This window comes from Eublepharis macularius, chromosome 6 (genome assembly GCF_028583425.1).
Source record: "Eublepharis macularius isolate TG4126 chromosome 6, MPM_Emac_v1.0, whole genome shotgun sequence".
Classification (NCBI taxonomy): Eukaryota; Metazoa; Chordata; class Lepidosauria; order Squamata; family Eublepharidae; genus Eublepharis; species Eublepharis macularius.
The window spans coordinates 32399541-32418042 of NC_072795.1; the positions used below are offsets into that span (position 1 = coordinate 32399541).

General features: G+C 43.9%; 1 protein-coding gene across 3 annotated transcripts in view; it reads right to left on the bottom strand.

Moving 5' to 3' along the window:
* The window catches only part of KCNAB1 (potassium voltage-gated channel subfamily A regulatory beta subunit 1), a 263968-nt gene that overhangs the window by 94092 nt on the left and 151374 nt on the right, over nucleotides 1–18502 (bottom strand). For all 3 annotated transcript variants that reach the window (XM_054983176.1, XM_054983175.1, XM_054983177.1), the window contains exon 2: nucleotides 13368–13411. In XM_054983176.1, the coding sequence (XP_054839151.1) occupies nucleotides 13368–13411 (44 nt within the window). The remainder of the gene's footprint in view (nucleotides 1–13367; nucleotides 13412–18502) is intronic.

Below are 18502 nucleotides of genomic sequence, written 5' to 3' on the forward strand. Positions count from 1 at the left end.
AAGCACAATTCCAAAGTTCAGGCACCGATTAGGCAACATTCACAGCTTCAAGTCCAAAGGGGTATTCCAGAAACAAGTCCACATGAACAGGCCAAGGTCAGAGAAAAAAGAATCCATTCCAAACACAGCAGCAAGGTCAGTAGTAAGCGGACATGTTGCTTCCACACAGCCCCTCCCTTCTCTGCTGCTTTTAAGCCTCCGGCTGCTCAGCTGCTTGTGCTGCATCATGCACCTGCCAGCTATCTCAGTCCTGCTCCTGCAAGCACTCATCATCACTAATGATGCTGGGCCAGTGCTGTGCTTCTAGCCTGGCACTGCGCCTTCTGGCTCTGATGGCGCTTCTGAGGCTCTGGTGATGAAGGGGGAGATTTGGCCCGTACCTGTCTTTCTGTTGCCGGCCCAGGGCTGGGAAGCTGAGGTGGAGAGCTGGCTGGTGCCTGGTTCTCTGCTGCTGGCCCAGGGCTGGGAAGCTGAGGGACCGATGTGCTGGGACTTGGCTATGGGTCTATGTATGAGCCTTCAGGGGCTGTCTCCTCCTGCAGTGCCTCTGCCACTGGCTGTGGATCTGGGCCAGGTTCGCCAGCTGCCTCTTCCTCAGAAGAGTCCTCTGAGTCTCTTTGCTCTGCTGGGCTGGGTTGGTCCATGTCAATCTTTATCTAAATTATTACTTTTATGAACTTATGCGCACCCATGGAGCATTGGATTGGGACTTAGGAAACTCCCTTCCTGTCTGTAACATACTTCCTGCCTGGACTGATTTCCTGTCTGTAACTTACTTCCTGTTTGACATTGGCCAAACACAATCCCTGTGTAGATCAGTTTTCATTAGGAAAATGTAATATTTTCCTTCCTTCTTATCACCTCTCTGCATATTATTACAAATTTCTTGGGTGTCAGGATGGCTTGCCATGTGTCTCTCTACAAAATATAAAAGGAGCTAAATGAAAGATAAAAACTACAAATGAAAGATGTTAATTCAAGGACATAATTCCTGGATCCCATCTGTACGGTTCAATAAATCACTGAATGAAAACTGGAGGCTAACCCTGGGAAGTAACTTGAGACGGTGCTCCTAATTTATGTCAAAATTTTTAAAACAACCTGGCATGCTTTACTGTTTGGATGGGGGGCAGGCGGGAGGGGAGGAATACTGGAAGCACTCTGTTGATTCCAGATTCTTTTTTTTTCTGACATTAAGATAAAAATACATATATACAGAGATTGATTTTGCCAAGTGTCTCAACTGTGTGCTCCTGGTAGATACAGGCTCTGACTCTGTTGTCTGTTTATTCTAGCAATACCAATAGCTTCAAGGCAGATTTGTAGCACTAATGCGATACACCCTGTTTACACTGATATTCAAGTGCACTGCAGAGCTCATCTGTGGCTAAAAATCAAGTACTGCAGTAATATATTGATTTCATAAATTTGCTCCCGACCAACCCAAATTAATTTTCACCTTCCAAACGTACCAATTAATTCTTGATCCTTTGTCTTTTATAAACATTTCTGTCTAGATAGTTTATTTGAACATTGTCCTTATATAGACATTTTTGTATTAGTTGAGAGCTGCTGTAGTATATCCATCAAGAAACAGAGGTGTAAATCAGGAAGTCCCTGGTTCAAATCTCATACCTGTCATGAAATCTATTGGCAGACTTAACCTCTTACCTATATCAATGGGATGATAATAAAAATTACTTTGAAAAATCATTGCGTAGAATACTTGAATTATGTAGCACTTAACTAGATATATGCATTTGGATATTAACTTTCAAATGGAAAATGGTTCCTTCATCAGTTACACACACACACACACACACACACACACACACACACACACACACACACACACAACTGTGTTATAATAACTATATACAATAATAATATATTATATAATAGTTATATAATAACTATACATATTATAGTTTATATATATATAAGAGTAGACAGCTGAGAACTCTTAGAAGAGATGGCTGTTGTGGGTTTTCCGGGCTGTATTGCCGTGGTCTTGGCATTGTAGTTCCTGACGTTTCGCCAGCAGCTGTGGCTGGCATCTTCAGAGGTGTAGCACCAAAAGACAGAGATCTCTCAGTGTCACAGTGTGGAAAAGATGTAGGTCATTTGTATCTACTCAGGAGGGGTGGGGTTGAGCTGAGTCATCCTGTAAGAGTTTCCCAGGGTGTGGAATGCTAATGGCGGGAGGCTTCACTGTATCCTGAGGAGGTTCTTTTGCATATGGATTGGTGCTTGATGTGCTAATCTTCTCTGCAGGGCTATTGTCGAGTATAGAGTGTTTTGTTAGCCTGGTGTTTTTCAGAACTGGAAACCATGCTCTGTTCATTTTTAAGGTTTCTTCTTTCCTGTTGAAGTTTTGCTTATGCTTGTGAATTTCAATGGCTTCCCTGTGCAGTCTGACAAAGTAGTTGGAAGTGTTGTCCAGTATTTTGGTGTCCTGGAATAAAATACTGTGCCCTGTTTGAGTTAGGCTATGTTCAGCCACTGCTGATTTTTCCGGTTGTCCAAGTCTGCAGTGTCTTTCATGTTCTTTTATTCTTGCCTGGATGCTACGCTTTGTGGTCCCGATGTAAACTTGTCCACAGCTGCAGGGTATACGGTATACTCCTGCAGAGGTGAGGGGGTCTCTACTGTCTTTTGCTGATCGTAGCATCTGTTGTATTTTTCGGGTGGGTCTGAATACTGCTTGAAGGTTATGCTTTTTCATAAGCTTTCCCATCTGATCAGTAATTCCTTTGATATATGGCAAAAACACTTTTCCTGTAGGAGACTGTTTTTCCTTGGTTGTTTGATTCATCCTGGGTTTGATTGCTCTTCGGATTTCATTTCTGGAGTAGCCATTTGCCTGAAGTGCGTGGTTTAGATGATTAATTTCCTCATTGAGAAAGTGTCTTTTGGTGCTACACCTCTGAAGATGCCAGCCACAGCTGCTGGCAAAACGTCAGGAACTACAATGCCAAGACCACGGCAATACAGCCCGGAAAACCCACAACAGCCATCGTTCTCCGGCCGTGAAAGCCTTCGACAATACATCTCTTAGAAGAGAGTTGAGAACTCTCAGAAGATATGTAACTGATGAGGAAGTTTAGCAATCATCAGGAAGATTTTGTAACCTAATGGGATTTTGCTGAGAGGTCTGTATTTCTTAAAGCTGCTTACACCTGTATCACTTGGCAGAAGCCTATGTATGATTTGAGATGGTATAAGTGTCTCCTGTTTGCTTGCTTTTCTTTTTCGTTTTTCGGTGCTATGCCTTACAAGCAGAGGAGCAAATATTTTGCTTTTTTTTTTTTAAAGCAGCCACCAAAATTGTATCTTGGATGACAAAAGGAATCTGTGAATCAAACACATACAAACGCTATCTGTATGAATGTCTGCTTTGTTTAACAGAAAGAGATTAGTTGACAGTATAATAAAGAGTTACATATGGTTCAGCTCCCCAGTTTAGGGCTGCAAAGCTGCTGCTGGGGGTGGGGGCTTCTCCGTCCCCAGCTCCTGTTTCCTGCTGCCGCTCAGAGTGCTGGTGGGAGAAAACAATACAAAAGTGGCCATTGGGCCAACAGCATGATAGCAATTCTTGGGGAAACCCAGAAGGGATGTCAGTATTAAAACGGTACAGTTTCTGTCAATTCCTAGAGACGTGCGACATCACTTCTGGGATTTCACCAGATGTGACATCATACCATCATTGATGGTACCCCCATGTCTCCCCCACTGTCTACCCTAATTTGCCAGTGAGACTCAGTCACAACCTCTTAAATGAAAGGCACCTTTCCATGCAAGTGGAATAACAATCATGTTGTGGGGCAGGGGCAATGGTGCAGCAGCATTCAAGAAAACTAAATTATGACGCAACCCTTGATGTGTTCTGAACTCTACTTTGGCAGTCTAAGCATTACGTTGAATAAATTGCAAATGCTGTTGTCCGCAAACCTGAATGCGAAACTCTAAGAACATAGAGCATAAGCAGATGAATGGCTTATTTCTTCTTTAGCGGGTGTTTTGCCTACTAAAGGGAAGATGCTCCCATCTGATTCGCCCAATAGAGGCACCATCTTCATTCTAAATAACATGTCAATGAGAAGACATTTGTATTTTTTATGTTTTGCGTATATCCTGAAGAGCTTAGCTAAAAGGTTTCCTCAGAAGACTATATTTCTGCGCACATTACTATTATCCTCATTACATAATGGGTTCTGGGCCCCAATTCTCCTACACCTAAATGATTCAACATCAGAAGCCAGAGGTATAGAGAGTGGGCAGAGAGAACTCTCCCTCTCCGAAAATACTGGAATTCAATGGCCTCCAATGAAGTTGATGGGCAGTAGATTCAGGCTGGACAAAAGGAAACACTTCTTTACTCAAAGAGTGATTGAAACGTGGAATTCACTCACTGCCAGAGGATGTAGTGATGGCCACAGGCATAGATTAATTTAAAAGGGGATTTGACAGATTCATGGAGGATAGGTCTATCAATGGCTACTAGCCACGGTGACTAAAGGGAACCTCCATTTTCAGGGGCAGTCAGCCTCTGAATACCATTCCCAGGAGGCAATTTCAGGGGAAGGCCTCGAACTCTACATCCTGTTGTTGGCTCTCCAAAGTAACCAGTTGGCCACTGTGGGCGAAGCTACAAGTGACGAATGACACTTGAACGGCAAGTGTATTTCTCCCTGTTCACTTGCCCTCCACTCAATCCACTTGCTGTTCAAGTGTCATTCGTCACTTGGCCCTGAGTGAGACAGGATGTTGGGCTAAATGGACCACTGGTCCAATCAGGCTCTTAGGGCCAAGCTGCAAGTGATGTAGTGATCAAGTGGAGCGCAAGTGGAGTGCAAGTGAACAGGGAGGAATACACGTGAGTCTGTTCACTTGCCGTTCAAGTGTCATTCGTCACTTGTAGCTTGGCTCATATATTCTTAAGCCATTCTGAGGAACACAGCAGAGTCATTTTGCAAATGGTTCCTCAGAGCATGGAGAGCAAACCTTCCTTATTTCAGGATTTCCTGCAGAATTTCCTGAAGCACAGCCTTGCTCTCCCTCCCTCCCTCCTTCCCTCCCTCCCTTCTTCTTACTTTCCTTCTGGGACCCGCTTTGTGATGGTCTTTCCTTATCTTGCAATGGCATACAGTAAATCTTAGCACTGGTGCTGTCAGAGAAATATGTTTATGCAGCCCAGGAGAGAATGAAACACAGACACAAACTGGTCAGAGAAAACAAGAGCTCGAAGACAATGCAAAACATAATCCTCTAACAAAAGTCATGTCATCCCTTTTATTAGGAACACCCAAACCAACACATAATTGTTTTTAAGCTTTCCAGTGGTCCAGGAGGTCGGGTTGCCATCTGAATGCCTCACTTCTGGTCTGTATCTTTTTTTTAACAGAGATGTGTGAATTCATAGGGAGCGGTCTACAGTGACATCATTTCCAGGTTCAAACAGGAAGTGCTGTCACAATATCATGCACCACCACACAACACCATGTGATGTCACTCTCTGCCCCCACCTTATGTTCCCACTGGAGCAAAGAGGCCTGGCAGGGCCTGGAGCCTGACAACCCTAGTTGGAAGTAAAATGGAACGAGGATAGAGACAATGCAGGCCCTGGTTTTAAATCCTCTTCTTTGCATCCTCCTGAGTAGAATGCCAGGCAGATTGGAATAAAGAGCTATCAGGCTGTACCTTTGTCCTTCAGAGGAAGAAGAAGATAGCACTGTAGTTCAGAAGTTGACAGAATATTTCTCTGACACCAACGGGAACACACAGTTCCTTGAAAAGGCTGAGAGCAAAAGGGAAAGGTCATAACAACACTACTGAAAATTAATTTTAGATAATGCACTAGATAAAGAGTTGATGAAAGTCAAAATTGGCAGTACTGTCGAGTGATGGGGACAACAAACCCCACAATGTGTTCCAATTCGGCTTTCATTGACTGTTTTGTTAAAACTAATCACCATTATTGTTGATGCAATGACTGCCATGTTTTTCTTTTTGAGTTTTGCTTTGGACTGTTGGGCTACTTTCAACTGGTGCAAAGCATATTGTATTATTGAAAAAATAACACTCAGAGCAATAACCTAAAAAGCTTATTTGGTGGTTAATGCAACATATTTAAGAATAAGACCAACTTGCTAAACAAGTTGCAGCCTTTTGGAAAGATGACACTGCAAAAGAGATTTTGCAAAAGAGAAAAAAGATAACTGCAAAAGAGAAAAAGATAACTTTTTCTCTCTCATTCACCATTCCTTAGCCAGATTTCTACAAGTGCTTCATTGTGCAAACAGGCCCTCCTGAGATGGTCACTCAGCAAGTCAGTTTGCATGTGAACTTTACCCTCCAATTGAGTGGGACAGACTATGTACTTAGGAATTATATGCACACACTAGTGGTCTCATGTATCACGCAGCATGACACCAACCTGCTCTTCTGCTTTATATCAGTTGACAATAGATAGTATTTCTTTGTGAGGTTTCTTTAAAAAAACCTGCAAATATGTTTCATTTGTGATGACGAATTTGTGACAACAAATTATCATGGTTGTTGTGGGTTTTCCGGGCTGTACTGCCGTGGTCTTGGCATTATAGTTCCTGACGTTTCGCCAGCAGCTGTGGCTGGCATCTTCAGAGGTGTAGCACCAAAGAGGTGGTGCTACACCTCTGAAGATGCCAGTCACAGCTGCTGGCGAAACGTCAGGAACTATAATGCCAAGACCACGGTAATACAGCCCGGAAAACCCACAACAACCATCGTTCTCCGGCCGTGAAAGCCTTCGACAATACATCGAACAAATTATCACTTCAGGTGTGTCCAGAGAGTAGTGCAGTGACGTATCTCTGAAGTAAATAATATTGTTCCAGTGGAACTGAGTGTAGATTTCACACTTTAATCCTGCACTCTGAATGTTGGTTTCTGAATTATGTTCAATAGTTTGAGATGGAAGGATTTTTTGGATTGCAAAGCAATTTGCATGATTTGCTAAATGACACAATCACAAATTCAGTAGAAGCAATAAATGAAGTTACCCTAGAATTATGCTACAAACTGAAAACAGTCAGCCCAATAAACTGCGCTCCAGCGGCGTGGAGGGCAATCTAAACTCCCCTCTGTCTGGAGATCAGGGGGCAGGGCCACTGGCCATGTGACCATTTTCAAGAGGTGCTGGAACTCTGTTCCACCATGTTCCAGCTGAAAAAAAGCCCTGCATGTTTCCTATATGTTTCCCCCGAAGCGGCAGAAAGCAATTCTGGGGATGATTTTGAGGTTGATCAAACTCCCCCTCTGTGTTCCTGTTGCATATTATACCCCCTGTGGCTGCAATTAATCAATAAAAACTGCTTGAGAGATCAATTCACTGCCCTCTGTAGCTGTATGTTACCTAATCTGGCCCCAAGTTAACGCTTTTTTCTTCTGCCAGAAATTTTCTGTTTAACTCATAATTGAATTTCTTGTCTCTCAGGATCTGCAGCTTTGCAAGGATTTCACACTATAAGAAAATTGTATTAAGCAATTCAGGGCAGACAAATACCTCATACAGAAGCATGCCGTACCTCTGCTAGTTTAACATAACCACAAGAAAGCAAACCACTGCTCTTAGAAAGATCATTAATCCTGTTATGAACTACACAGTAAAATGCTGGGTTAACAGTAAACTACACAGATTATCTTGTAATTAAAATATATTTACTTGTTTTAAGATTGGAAACAAGTCTTGCAGTGGAGTTAGTTAGTTGACATGATGGCTTTCAAACAGAACAGCCACAGGATGAATCCTACAACAAATCTGCAAATACAACTTTCCTATCTCCAAGACCCATAAAAGGAAATTAAACTGCACACAATTTTAGCATTGCAATACTTACTTCACACAGATTCCGTTTATTGTTAATATGTCAAGGGGGAAGCCCATAGAACTGATTCCAGATCACTACTGAACTATTATGTAGCTTGCTGCCAAATAACAATTGAAAAGAAGGACCACATTTTCCTGCATTCTGCAGATGCCCATGTAGCTCCAGCCAAAACAACCAAAGTCTATGATTCAAGACTTGGAGGTGGAAACGACGATAAGAGCAGTTCATACCCTGAGCCTATTGGGAATGATAATTTCCTTCTCTGACCAGCACACATTGCAAACTATGCCCAAATACCACAGTGCAGCAAGCTTGCAGTTAAACAGTCTTTGCAGTCTTTAGAGGAACATAGAGGATGGGACTTTATAGAGGATCCCTGCTGGTTAGGAGGGAGGAGCTACAGTCAGTAGGAGTCAGAGAGCATTCATGGAAGCTAACAGGATATAGTGTTTGCTTGGCAATAAACTATTACATCTACTTTTACTTGGTGTGCCTCTCATATGATTGAACCCTGACTTATGATGGGGGGGGGAGAGGGGAGAGGAGGCGGTCACCTCTCCCTGAGCTGTGGTCCCCAGCAGGATCAGGCCCCCACACTGTTATCAAAAGTTAAAAAAGGCCCTAAAATGGTGCTGTGTCTCCATAGCAGACTCAGGGATGTGGCATTGTCTACTTTGGCCGTAAGTGACAATTCTCTCATGAAAATGTGGGAAGCCGTCTTGGGGGCGTACAAGTTGGTGCACTGGAGAATGAGAAGGGAAGGAACGTTAGCTGCCACAGTGCAGAGGCAGGCTTGGAGCAATGCAGGGTGGTGGTGACAGAGGAGGATGTCCCAAAATCTGCCCTCTCTGAGGTCATTACAAGTCTGGCCTGAGAGGGGTCCAGACTAGTACCTGTTGTGCCTCAGAGACTTCTTTGAAACCAGAAGAAAATACATATTTATTTATATGGTTATACTCTGCTTGTTAAAACTTCATTTATATCTTCCCTTTCTCCCCAAAGGCATTCAAAGTGGTGCCCCTCACAACTTTTTGAGGTGGGTTAGGCTGAGAGTGTGTGATGGGCCCAAGGCCACGCAGTGAGCTTCCATGGCAGAGCGAGGAATGGACCCTGGGTCACCTAGATCATAGTCTGCCACTCTAGCCACTTCACAGGCTTATCAGTTTCCTGCTGGTAGTGGGCAATCTCCCAGGAATTTGCCAGGTTGCCTGCTGATTGCTGGCAATCGGCAGGAGATGGCAAGTTGGCAAACCCCACCCCCCAGCAATCAGCGGGAGATGGCAATCTTGGAAAGCATGCACTGGGTGTGCCCCTGGTGGGGCGTGACAATGTCACTTTCTGAAGTGACATCATCGCACTGGCTGTGGGCATGCTCCTGTGCTTTGTTGGGGCCAATGGGAGCATGCCTATGGCCAGCATGATGACATCACTTCCCAGACGGGAACCACACAGGGCAAATTCCAGGTCCCCCACCTCCTTCCAGGAGGGTATAGGGACCTGGGAACCTTACCACTACATCACAGTGGACTTCACTTTTCTCCATACTGAGGACCTATAGCAGCTTAGACCACCATTCTCCTCTCCTCCATTTTATCCTCACAAAAACAACCCTGTGAAGTAAATTAGGTTGAGGGACAGTGACTGTGCCTAAGTCACCTAGTTTGTTTCCAGGGCAGAGGTGGGATTTGAACCCATGTCATCTAGATTTTAGACTAACCGCTGTATTACATGCACTTTCTAGTAGATGTGGTATATACTATCTATGTCTGAAACCCTGGAATTCTCCTGTTTCATTTCTTTCATTTTGTCAGCATTTCCAGTTCTCTCCTTTTCACTGTCACCTAGTTTGTTTCCAGGGCAGAGGTGGGATTTGAACCCATGTCATCTAGATTTTAGACTAACCGCTGTATTACATGCACTTTCTAGTAGATGTGGTATATACTATCTATGTCTGAAACCCTGGAATTCTCCTGTTTCATTTCTTTCATTTTGTCAGCATTTCCAGTTCTCTCCTTTTCACTGTGGGTTTCACAGATTTGTTTGTATTGTACATACATGTTGTATAATTCTGATATGCAATTTATCCAGTATTTATATGTATAATATACTAAGTACTGCAAATGTATTGGCACCCAATAATGTTTTAAAATGCATACATTGTACAGGAAATCCAGTGCAAGAAAAATGAAAATAGAGTGAAAACGAAGAATCGTGGCTTCAGTTTGCACAGGGGAGAAGTGAACTTAAAGTGGGATTGGGGGGTTGAAACAGCATGGATGAAAAACTTGAAATCATCCCTTGTGCAAATGTTTGGAACCTGGCCTGCTTTGCCTAGTCTACAACTGAGCAGTACAGCTTAGAAAAAGAATTTCTGTATTTGGAGAAGCAGCCTAGAAATATTTTAAATAAATAAATGCTTTTTGTTTCCTGTCTGATCGGTTGTAGCTCAAACCCTTAACTCATGGACCCTCCTTGAAAGATTCAGATTCAGCTGTTCCTGCCCTAGAAAACATCACTGTGCGGCTTTGCCAAATTGGTGTAACCTACTTTAGAAGGCCTTTGTGAAGATAGTAACAGACAATGATACATTATAACCTTCCCTGCATTCTTGAGAGATGAGTGGTTGGAAAAGAAATCTAAATAAATAAGGATTCTGTAGGAATCAATGGGTTCCAAGTCAGGCTGCATTGCACAGATGATTACAGTTAGGTTTGCCACTTTGCCTCTGGAGGTGTGGGATCTCTTGCCCCCAGCTCCCATTGCCTGATGGTGCTTTTAAGGTTGCCAACATCTAGGTGAAGCCTAGATGGCTACTTTGGAGGGTGGACTCTATAGCATTACACCCTGTTGAGGGTCTTCCCCTCCCAAACACCACCCTCAAAATCTCCAGGAATTTTCCAACTGGAGTTGGCAACCTGAGCTGCTCTGGTGGCCTGAGGGAGAAAAATAAATTAAGAAATCACAGTCAGAATGTGAAAACCCAAAAGTGACACCACAGCACTCTAGGAATTGCTGGAAACTCTATGGTACAGTAGAGTTTCTGGCAATTCCTGGAGCAGCATGACATAACTTCCAGGGTCTACTCATAAGTGATGCCATAGCACCAACAGTGCCTGCCCCCATGTCCCTGCCTCTCCAGACTCCTGCTGCTTCTGGATTTCTCAGGCTATATCTCTAAAATGAAAAGGTTTCCATAGATTAATTCTATGATGATTCTGCTTTCAGTTTCATCCGTGGATTCCACAGCATTTACAAGCTTATGTCTCATAGCAACAGAAGAGAGGAAGCTAAGCGATGCCAGATTCCACACTGGAGATTTCATAAATAAGCCACATGAACGGCAAACAGCAAACACACAAATTTCAAATGCTATTAGATTTTGACACGGTGAGTAAATTGTGAGTAAATGATGCAGATAGTGCGCCATTATGGAAAGGGCAGACATGTAAAGTGGGGCTATGTGCAGTTGCAGAGAACGGCATTATAACACACTAATAATGCAAAAAACCCCAACAACCCTCCAATATTTCACAAATGAAAATATGGACATGCTTTTAACCTCCTCAGGGCATAAACCCAAACCTTGCCTTCAAACATAGGGCGGCATCTCAGATTTATGCCAGCGATGCCCAAAGATATACCAGCACTGAACTGCACTGGCAGTGAGCCAGTAGACTCTGATTCTGGTGTAGAACTGGACAACCTCAAGGCAGATGGAGGGAGAAGCAAGATTAGTTGGCCTCTCAGAAGCTCTGGTCACACCCTCAATGCCAATGTAATGTTATGCCAGCATTAACCTTGAAGTGCCTTTAATTCCCCCGCCCTCCCCAGAACACACGGAGCGTGAAAATACAAGTTCCACCTCCCATCCCAAACTCTAGCACAGCCTAGAACACCAACTATTCTGCAGCCAATCACAGCCCTCTGAAGCACTCTCTTCTAGACCCCTCCTAGGGCACTCACTGGTCAGATTAGAGGGGTATGAGGCTATATCTCTGGGACATTCTGCTGCACAGGGCACACACAGGAGGGGGGGCTTTGATGATGGGAACACCACGGAAACGGCACTTTGTACAAAGAACCCACATTGCTTTTGCTACATTGCCAGCACTTCTGTGCTCCGACCTACTGCAGGTGCTCCACTTCAGGACACAGACACCAAAGCTTCCCTTCCTCAAGAGAGGGGGAGCCCCTGCCTCAGACAGTGACTTCTGCAACTATTTCCCCATGCCCTCACATGTACCCACCCTCTGCATTGCCTCAGCAATCCTGCCTCCCTCGAGAGTTGCTTGCAGTGCATACGTACAATGTAGAAGGGAGGAGAGGCTTGCAGATGTACTGACCCTACATTGCCCTGCTATCAGTGCAGTGTCATGCTGGTGTCACCTCCTCTCCTTCAAGCAGGGGATGGGGGAAGCAAAAATGCAGTGCTGAGTCCCAGCCCCTCCGCTCTAGTCTCTGCTATTGCTGGCCAAACACCTAGAATGCTGATTGCCTGGTAAGCCCCAAGTCCCGAAATGCAACCCCAGCAGACAGCGCAGACACACTTCCCATGCAGCTTGCTACTGGGGATGGGCGCGGTGCCTCCTCCGTGTGCATCCCACCCTGTGGTAGAGGGGCAAGCTGAGGAACCTACAAGAACCCACATGTGCAGATTCTTGGAGTCACTTGCGCTTTGCTGCTCCCAAATACAACTCATTGTTCTCCTTGTGTCTCTATAGGCTCTTTGCAGGCAGTCATCAAACAGGGGGAGAGGGCAGGATGGTTTGCAATCACAGGACAAGGCCAATCACCAGACACGCTAATGGCTGCAGCGATGACCAGTGTGTGTCCAGCTGCCCTGCTGTGGGGTTGCCAACTCTCTTGTTCTAGACTAGTTCCAGCACTAAGCTGCTCCAGAGACAGTTGCATGGCCAGTGTGGTTATTTCTTTTATGGACATACAGTGGCCTGAAAGTGCTATCTGAAAGGTAAACTACACAGTTAAAGCGCTTGTCTGCTGCCTTTCTACTCAAATAGGGTACCCAAGACGGTGAACTTCCTTCTATATCCTTTATTCTCATCTCATCTTCTTGTATGTGCAAACTAGGCCTGGCATGTGGCTCCTGAAACATTAAATAAATCCCTTACTCAACAACACAAATAATCCTCAGCTGAGACTGGGATGCACATTCCACTACCAACGTCTGACTGTTCAAGGGGCATAGCAATATTTACTGTTGCAACACCCAGAGGGTAAAAATGTGCCAAAAAGCCGTACTGAATGGTCTTTGTTGATTAACTGTGGAGTGGATGCAGCCCAGACAAAGCCAAAATCAAATAAATGCATAACCATGCGTATGGCAAATACTGCATTTGGAATATAGGGGTCAGCACCAGAGGGAACAGCCACAGCTATGAGCCACAGAACATACTATGATTATCCATACCAACATCAACAGGATCATGCAACTAAGTATAACCGACAGCAACTCCTCCCACAAAAATTAAAAATACTTACCTAGCCCCAAACATGAAACTCGTAGTCCGGATTTTCCAAGGTTTCTAGAATCAACATAAGAATAACAATTAACAATTCATCAAATAACAATTCATCTGGTTGGTAAGACTGACGAATTCAACTTATGGCCTGTTTGCCAGACATGAACAGGGAGCTGATATTTAGATAACTGGTTCATTGACCCATTTGTTGCTATTGGGCAGGCAACTCTGTATTTTTTCCTTACGGTATAACACCATCAACATTTCCTGTAGCTGTGGGTGCTATTCTCTGCCTTACCACTGGAGGGCTTTGTGAGGTCCTCACAAAGGACCTTTTTTAAAAAAAATCAATAACTGATGCAAAAGTGCACCCTAAATGATCTCTAGACCTTTTCCTTGCCAAGTTGTAAGGGGATATGTGTAATGCACTTTTCTCCTTATAACTTGACACAGAAAAGGGCTAGAGACTTATTTTTTTAAAAAATGAAGTCTGGGAATTCAGAGAACATGGCAATAGATTGTTAGAACATTATTCCCTCCCAACACACTTTCAGAATATAAATTACCAGAGGTGCTAAATACCTCTGATATCAATATCAAATGATTCCGTAATATGCAAATAGGAACACTGAGATGTACAGGCCAAAGAGGAGTTATATGTCTGGGTAAGTCTGGATGATACTGTAATTTGACACACTATTGCTCAGGTCTGTTAAGTTAGACCCTTTCAGGAAAGGCATATTATGTTTCGTTAACAAAGAGGCTTCTCAAGGCATTACACTTTGTGGCTGGAATAAAAATAAAGTGGATATATTTAGAGGCGTGCGCCATGAAGTGTGGCATGCCACACGTCTTCATTTTGAGCTATTTCAGCTATCATTTAACATTCGTTGTAGTAACACTGATTAATGCGTTTGCAATACTCGTAAGAAAAATGTTTTCACTTTCGGCAATCACCTCCACATTTTCTCAAAATATACAGATCCATCATAACAACAAGTGAAGTAATCCAATGAGTTTCTGAAAAAGAAAGGTACACGCTGTACTGCAGAGCAGTGGCAGTTTCAAAAATACACTTTCAGGCGTGGAACTGAGTCTCGCGCTGCGGTTGCTGGGCTAGCACAATCTGATGCCCTCCTTTCACACAGCAAGGTCTGAGGCTCAGCTGCTTTCTCCAGCTAGTTTGCATCTCGATCTGAAGCTGGAATACAAGTGTGGCTGTGTGAGCTGGGGTGTTATTTGCTTTGTGACCTGGCCAGCACACACAAGTCTTTTAGCCAATGGCTGCTGCATGCCCAGAGCTTTTATTGGTAGGCCAGGACTAGAGTACTTGCTCAGGTTTCTGCTGTCAGGGAACGACGTTCTCAAAATAACATCCATTTATTAACAAGGAGATACTGGGCTGGCAGCAACAGGTTTCAGAACAAGGGAGCTCATGCAGTCTACGCTCCTGGATAGCAAGCAGAACTAAGCAAGGACTCCGCCCATGAAACTAAACCAACTCACACAAATATCAGAGGGGAGGCAGACCATTCTTCATAATATATACCACAGATAGAGCCAAGCTACAAGTGACGCCTGACACAGGTTGGACACTTGTCAGCTTCCCTCAAGTTTTAATGGGAAACATAGGCATCCTAGTCTTGCAGCTGTAATGGAGAGCCAAGCTGTAAAACCAGGATGCCTACATTTCCCATAAAAACTTGAGGTAAGCTGACAAGTGTCCAACCTGTGTAAGGCATCACTTGTAGCTTGGCTCATAGACCACAGATGCTGCCAAGAAGAAGGAATTAGGCTGCCACCACGGCTGCCACAGCTGTCTGTGCTCCAAGTTTCTGCTGCCATTTGCTGAAACAGCAAAAACTAAAATGTCAGTGTGTGTATGGGCAGGGGAAGGGAACCAGTGTTGCAGCTGTGTGTCTGGAAGTGATGTCACAGCATTGTACAATGCTATGGGGGGTGGGGGTGGAATAGAGATTTGGGAAATTCCTAGAATGTTGTATGATGCCATGATGTCATTCCACATACTCAGCAGCCTGCCACTGGCTGTGGGATCTAGACAGAGGAACTATGCTGTCCCAGTTGCATATGAATTTGTACTGAGTTGTGACCTCAGTCTCTTTTAGGAACACAAACCGTACAGATGGGTGGTGCCTAAGTTGACATGTATCTAGATGGAACAAGGAGAAGGGGGGAACACCCTTAATATCTTCAATCCTTTCCAAATATTCCACCTCTGATTATACTCCCCCACAGTGTAATTTTTAGTTTGGCCTCTAATTTCTCATAATGACTTTCCAAATATGTATGTTGTTCATAACTTCTTGGACCTAGCCAATGGAACAGCAGGATTCACAGGTTTTAAATAAATAAAAATAACAATCACTCATAGATACTGACTTATATGACATCAAGCTATGGCTTCCAAGTGTGAAGCAACACTATGGTAACTTACAGTCTTGTGGGGGGCGGGGGGAGTTCCTATTGAATCAAGCATGTGAAATAGCAGAGCAGCAGCTGTGAAACATGATGTGATTTCTGGAGAACTTACCAGAAAGACAACAGAAGTAATAAAGCAAGATGTCAGGAAAGATCGTTATCTGTGCGGCTAATGAGCATGCTGCATTAAAGACAGACTCTGGCTCCAAGTGATCAGTGCCGCCCAGAACTCCCTTTTAATTATACCTTGCAATACTAGCACTTACATTATCAGCTTTACCAGGAGCACCACTTCTTTGCTTTGTTTTGCTAAGCTAAAAGATATAATTTGTCAACCATCTATCCACCGTTTACTCCAGATTCCTTTAGCAGCTCCAGTCTTTAAACAGTATCTCTGAACATTTACGTGCAGCTGCGAGCCATTTCAAAGTCAAGCCATTGTCTTAGATGGCTTATTATTTTCTCTTGGAACTCACACGGCCAAGGCACGACACAGCTCAGCCCAGATGCAACAGCATCGTCTGCTTGGGGTGAATTGCTCATAGCAATAAATCGCAGCACAGATCTGTTCAGGCTAGACAGATGTCTGCCCCAATTGGTTCACAATCTGTCAGTAAAGAGCAAGTTAAGGAGATCAGACCCATCCCAGCCATATGCCATTTGATACATCTAGGTAGGGTTGACGTCTCCCCATCCAGTGAGATTCCTTTCTTTTTGACAGCTCTGGAACAGGGGAAGGCACAGGTGTATAAGAATGGAGGAGTCTTGAACACAGAACTCTGGGGGACCAAGATCAGACACCTTGTTTCCTTTACCACCTTTCAAGCAAGCCAACCAAGCAACCTAGGCCTGCTATAAGCCTGGGTCACTTAAGGAAGTGCAGCCTGGACCAGTCAAGCAGAGACATGTAGGGTTGCCAGCCTCTGAGTGGTGGCTGGAGGAGATCTCCCAGAACTGATCTCCAGGCCATAGAGATCAGTTCTCTTGGAGACAATGGCTGATTTGGAGGATAAGCCCTATGGCATTATACCCTGCTGAATTGTAGTATGTGTATCAGGCTTCAGATGTGCGAAAAACAGAAACGTAAAAGTGGGGGACCTGCAAGAACTTGTGGCAGAGGCTCCTCATTTCCCCCTCCCCAACTATTTCCTCTTTCCCTTCCCTGGAATCCCCCACAGCTTCTCCTCTTTCCTGCTTCCTTCTCTCTCCCCTTTTCCTGCTTAATGCAAGTGTGATATTAGTTTTACTCTGGGTACTGTCTACTCTCTACTAAAATAAGGCAGACACTGCATCAGAATACACCTTTATGCTAGCACTATATATTATGGGAACTTGATTAGAAGAAATTTTTAAACTCCAGGAATTCAACCCCAGAATTAGTTAACAAATGACACTGCAGGATTTTTAAAAGACTACTTATCAATTACCAAATGCAATATTTAAAACGTTTCAGTGCAAAGGCTGTCTATATGGATTAGAAACAGAGATGAAACATTTCTGACATGAAAGGACATGACTTATCTCAGGGGATGATAGAGAATTCTACACTCCTTCAAAAAAAAAACATTCCACCCACTACAACATGCTCTTTAGGGACCTCTGATTCCATTTGCCTTTTAGAAAATGTATAGAGGATCCCCCCCCCTTTGAATGTCACAGTTCTCTTCTCATCTTGAAAATCATTAAACTGAATATTGCAATCCATTATTTACCAGTGAAATGCCCATTATTATGACTGGACATACGTGGGTGATTTCCTGCATGCTACAAGGCCTTCTAGGTTTGTATGAAATGTGCCCTCCGAAGATGCATTGCATGAACCTGCTTTATGTGGCCCCTGTAGAGTTGCCAGCTCCGGGTTGGAAAAGTCCTGGAGATTTTGGGATGCAGCCTGGAGAGGGTGGGGTCTGGGCAAGGGAGGGGCCTCAGTTGGTTATAATGCCATAGAGTTCACCCTCCAAAGCAGCCATTTTCTCCAGGGGAACTGATCTCTTTTGGCTGGAGACCAGTTGTAATTCCAGGAGATCTCCAACTGCCACCTGGAGATCTCCAGCTGCCACCTGGAGACTGGCAACCCTAGGTTCCTGGCACTGGGGACCAAGCCAGTTTGGGTGGTGGGTGGATTTTACCCTTGTGCAACACTGAATCCAGTATAATAGCTGCAAGTCAACTGTGCTATTGAACAACAAACTGCACACCCGTAAATAATAGTCAAGATCATCTAAAATAAGGATGGGTTCCACTTCTTATATACTTTATAAGACTTATGACTTTTCTTTGGGAGGGGGGAGTTTCCACAATTCTATGTTTTTTTTGTTGCATTTTATATACTGCCTGTTTTCTTTTTCAGAGCTCAAGGCAACATATATAAGCTCCCCTATATTCAGACACTGCCCAAACTTAGACCAGCTACATTGCTGAGTATCTGCTTTTGAGTCATGCATTGGTTGGTATCAGATTTTTGCCTAGAGTCAAATTCAAAGCAAATGTGGGTGTTTTTTTTCCTGGTGAACCATCTGAGGAATGTCAAATGAATGTTTTCAAAAGGCATGTTTCAATGTTGTGGGGAATTTCTCAGAAAGTTTTCTCCTACAGTCCTCGAGTTTGGAGGGATTGAATAGGCCTTATAAATCAATCCACTGGTCAGTGCAGGAAAGCAGAAGCTAGAGTATTCCTAACAGATGGTTGTCCAGCCTCTACTTGAAGAACTCCAGC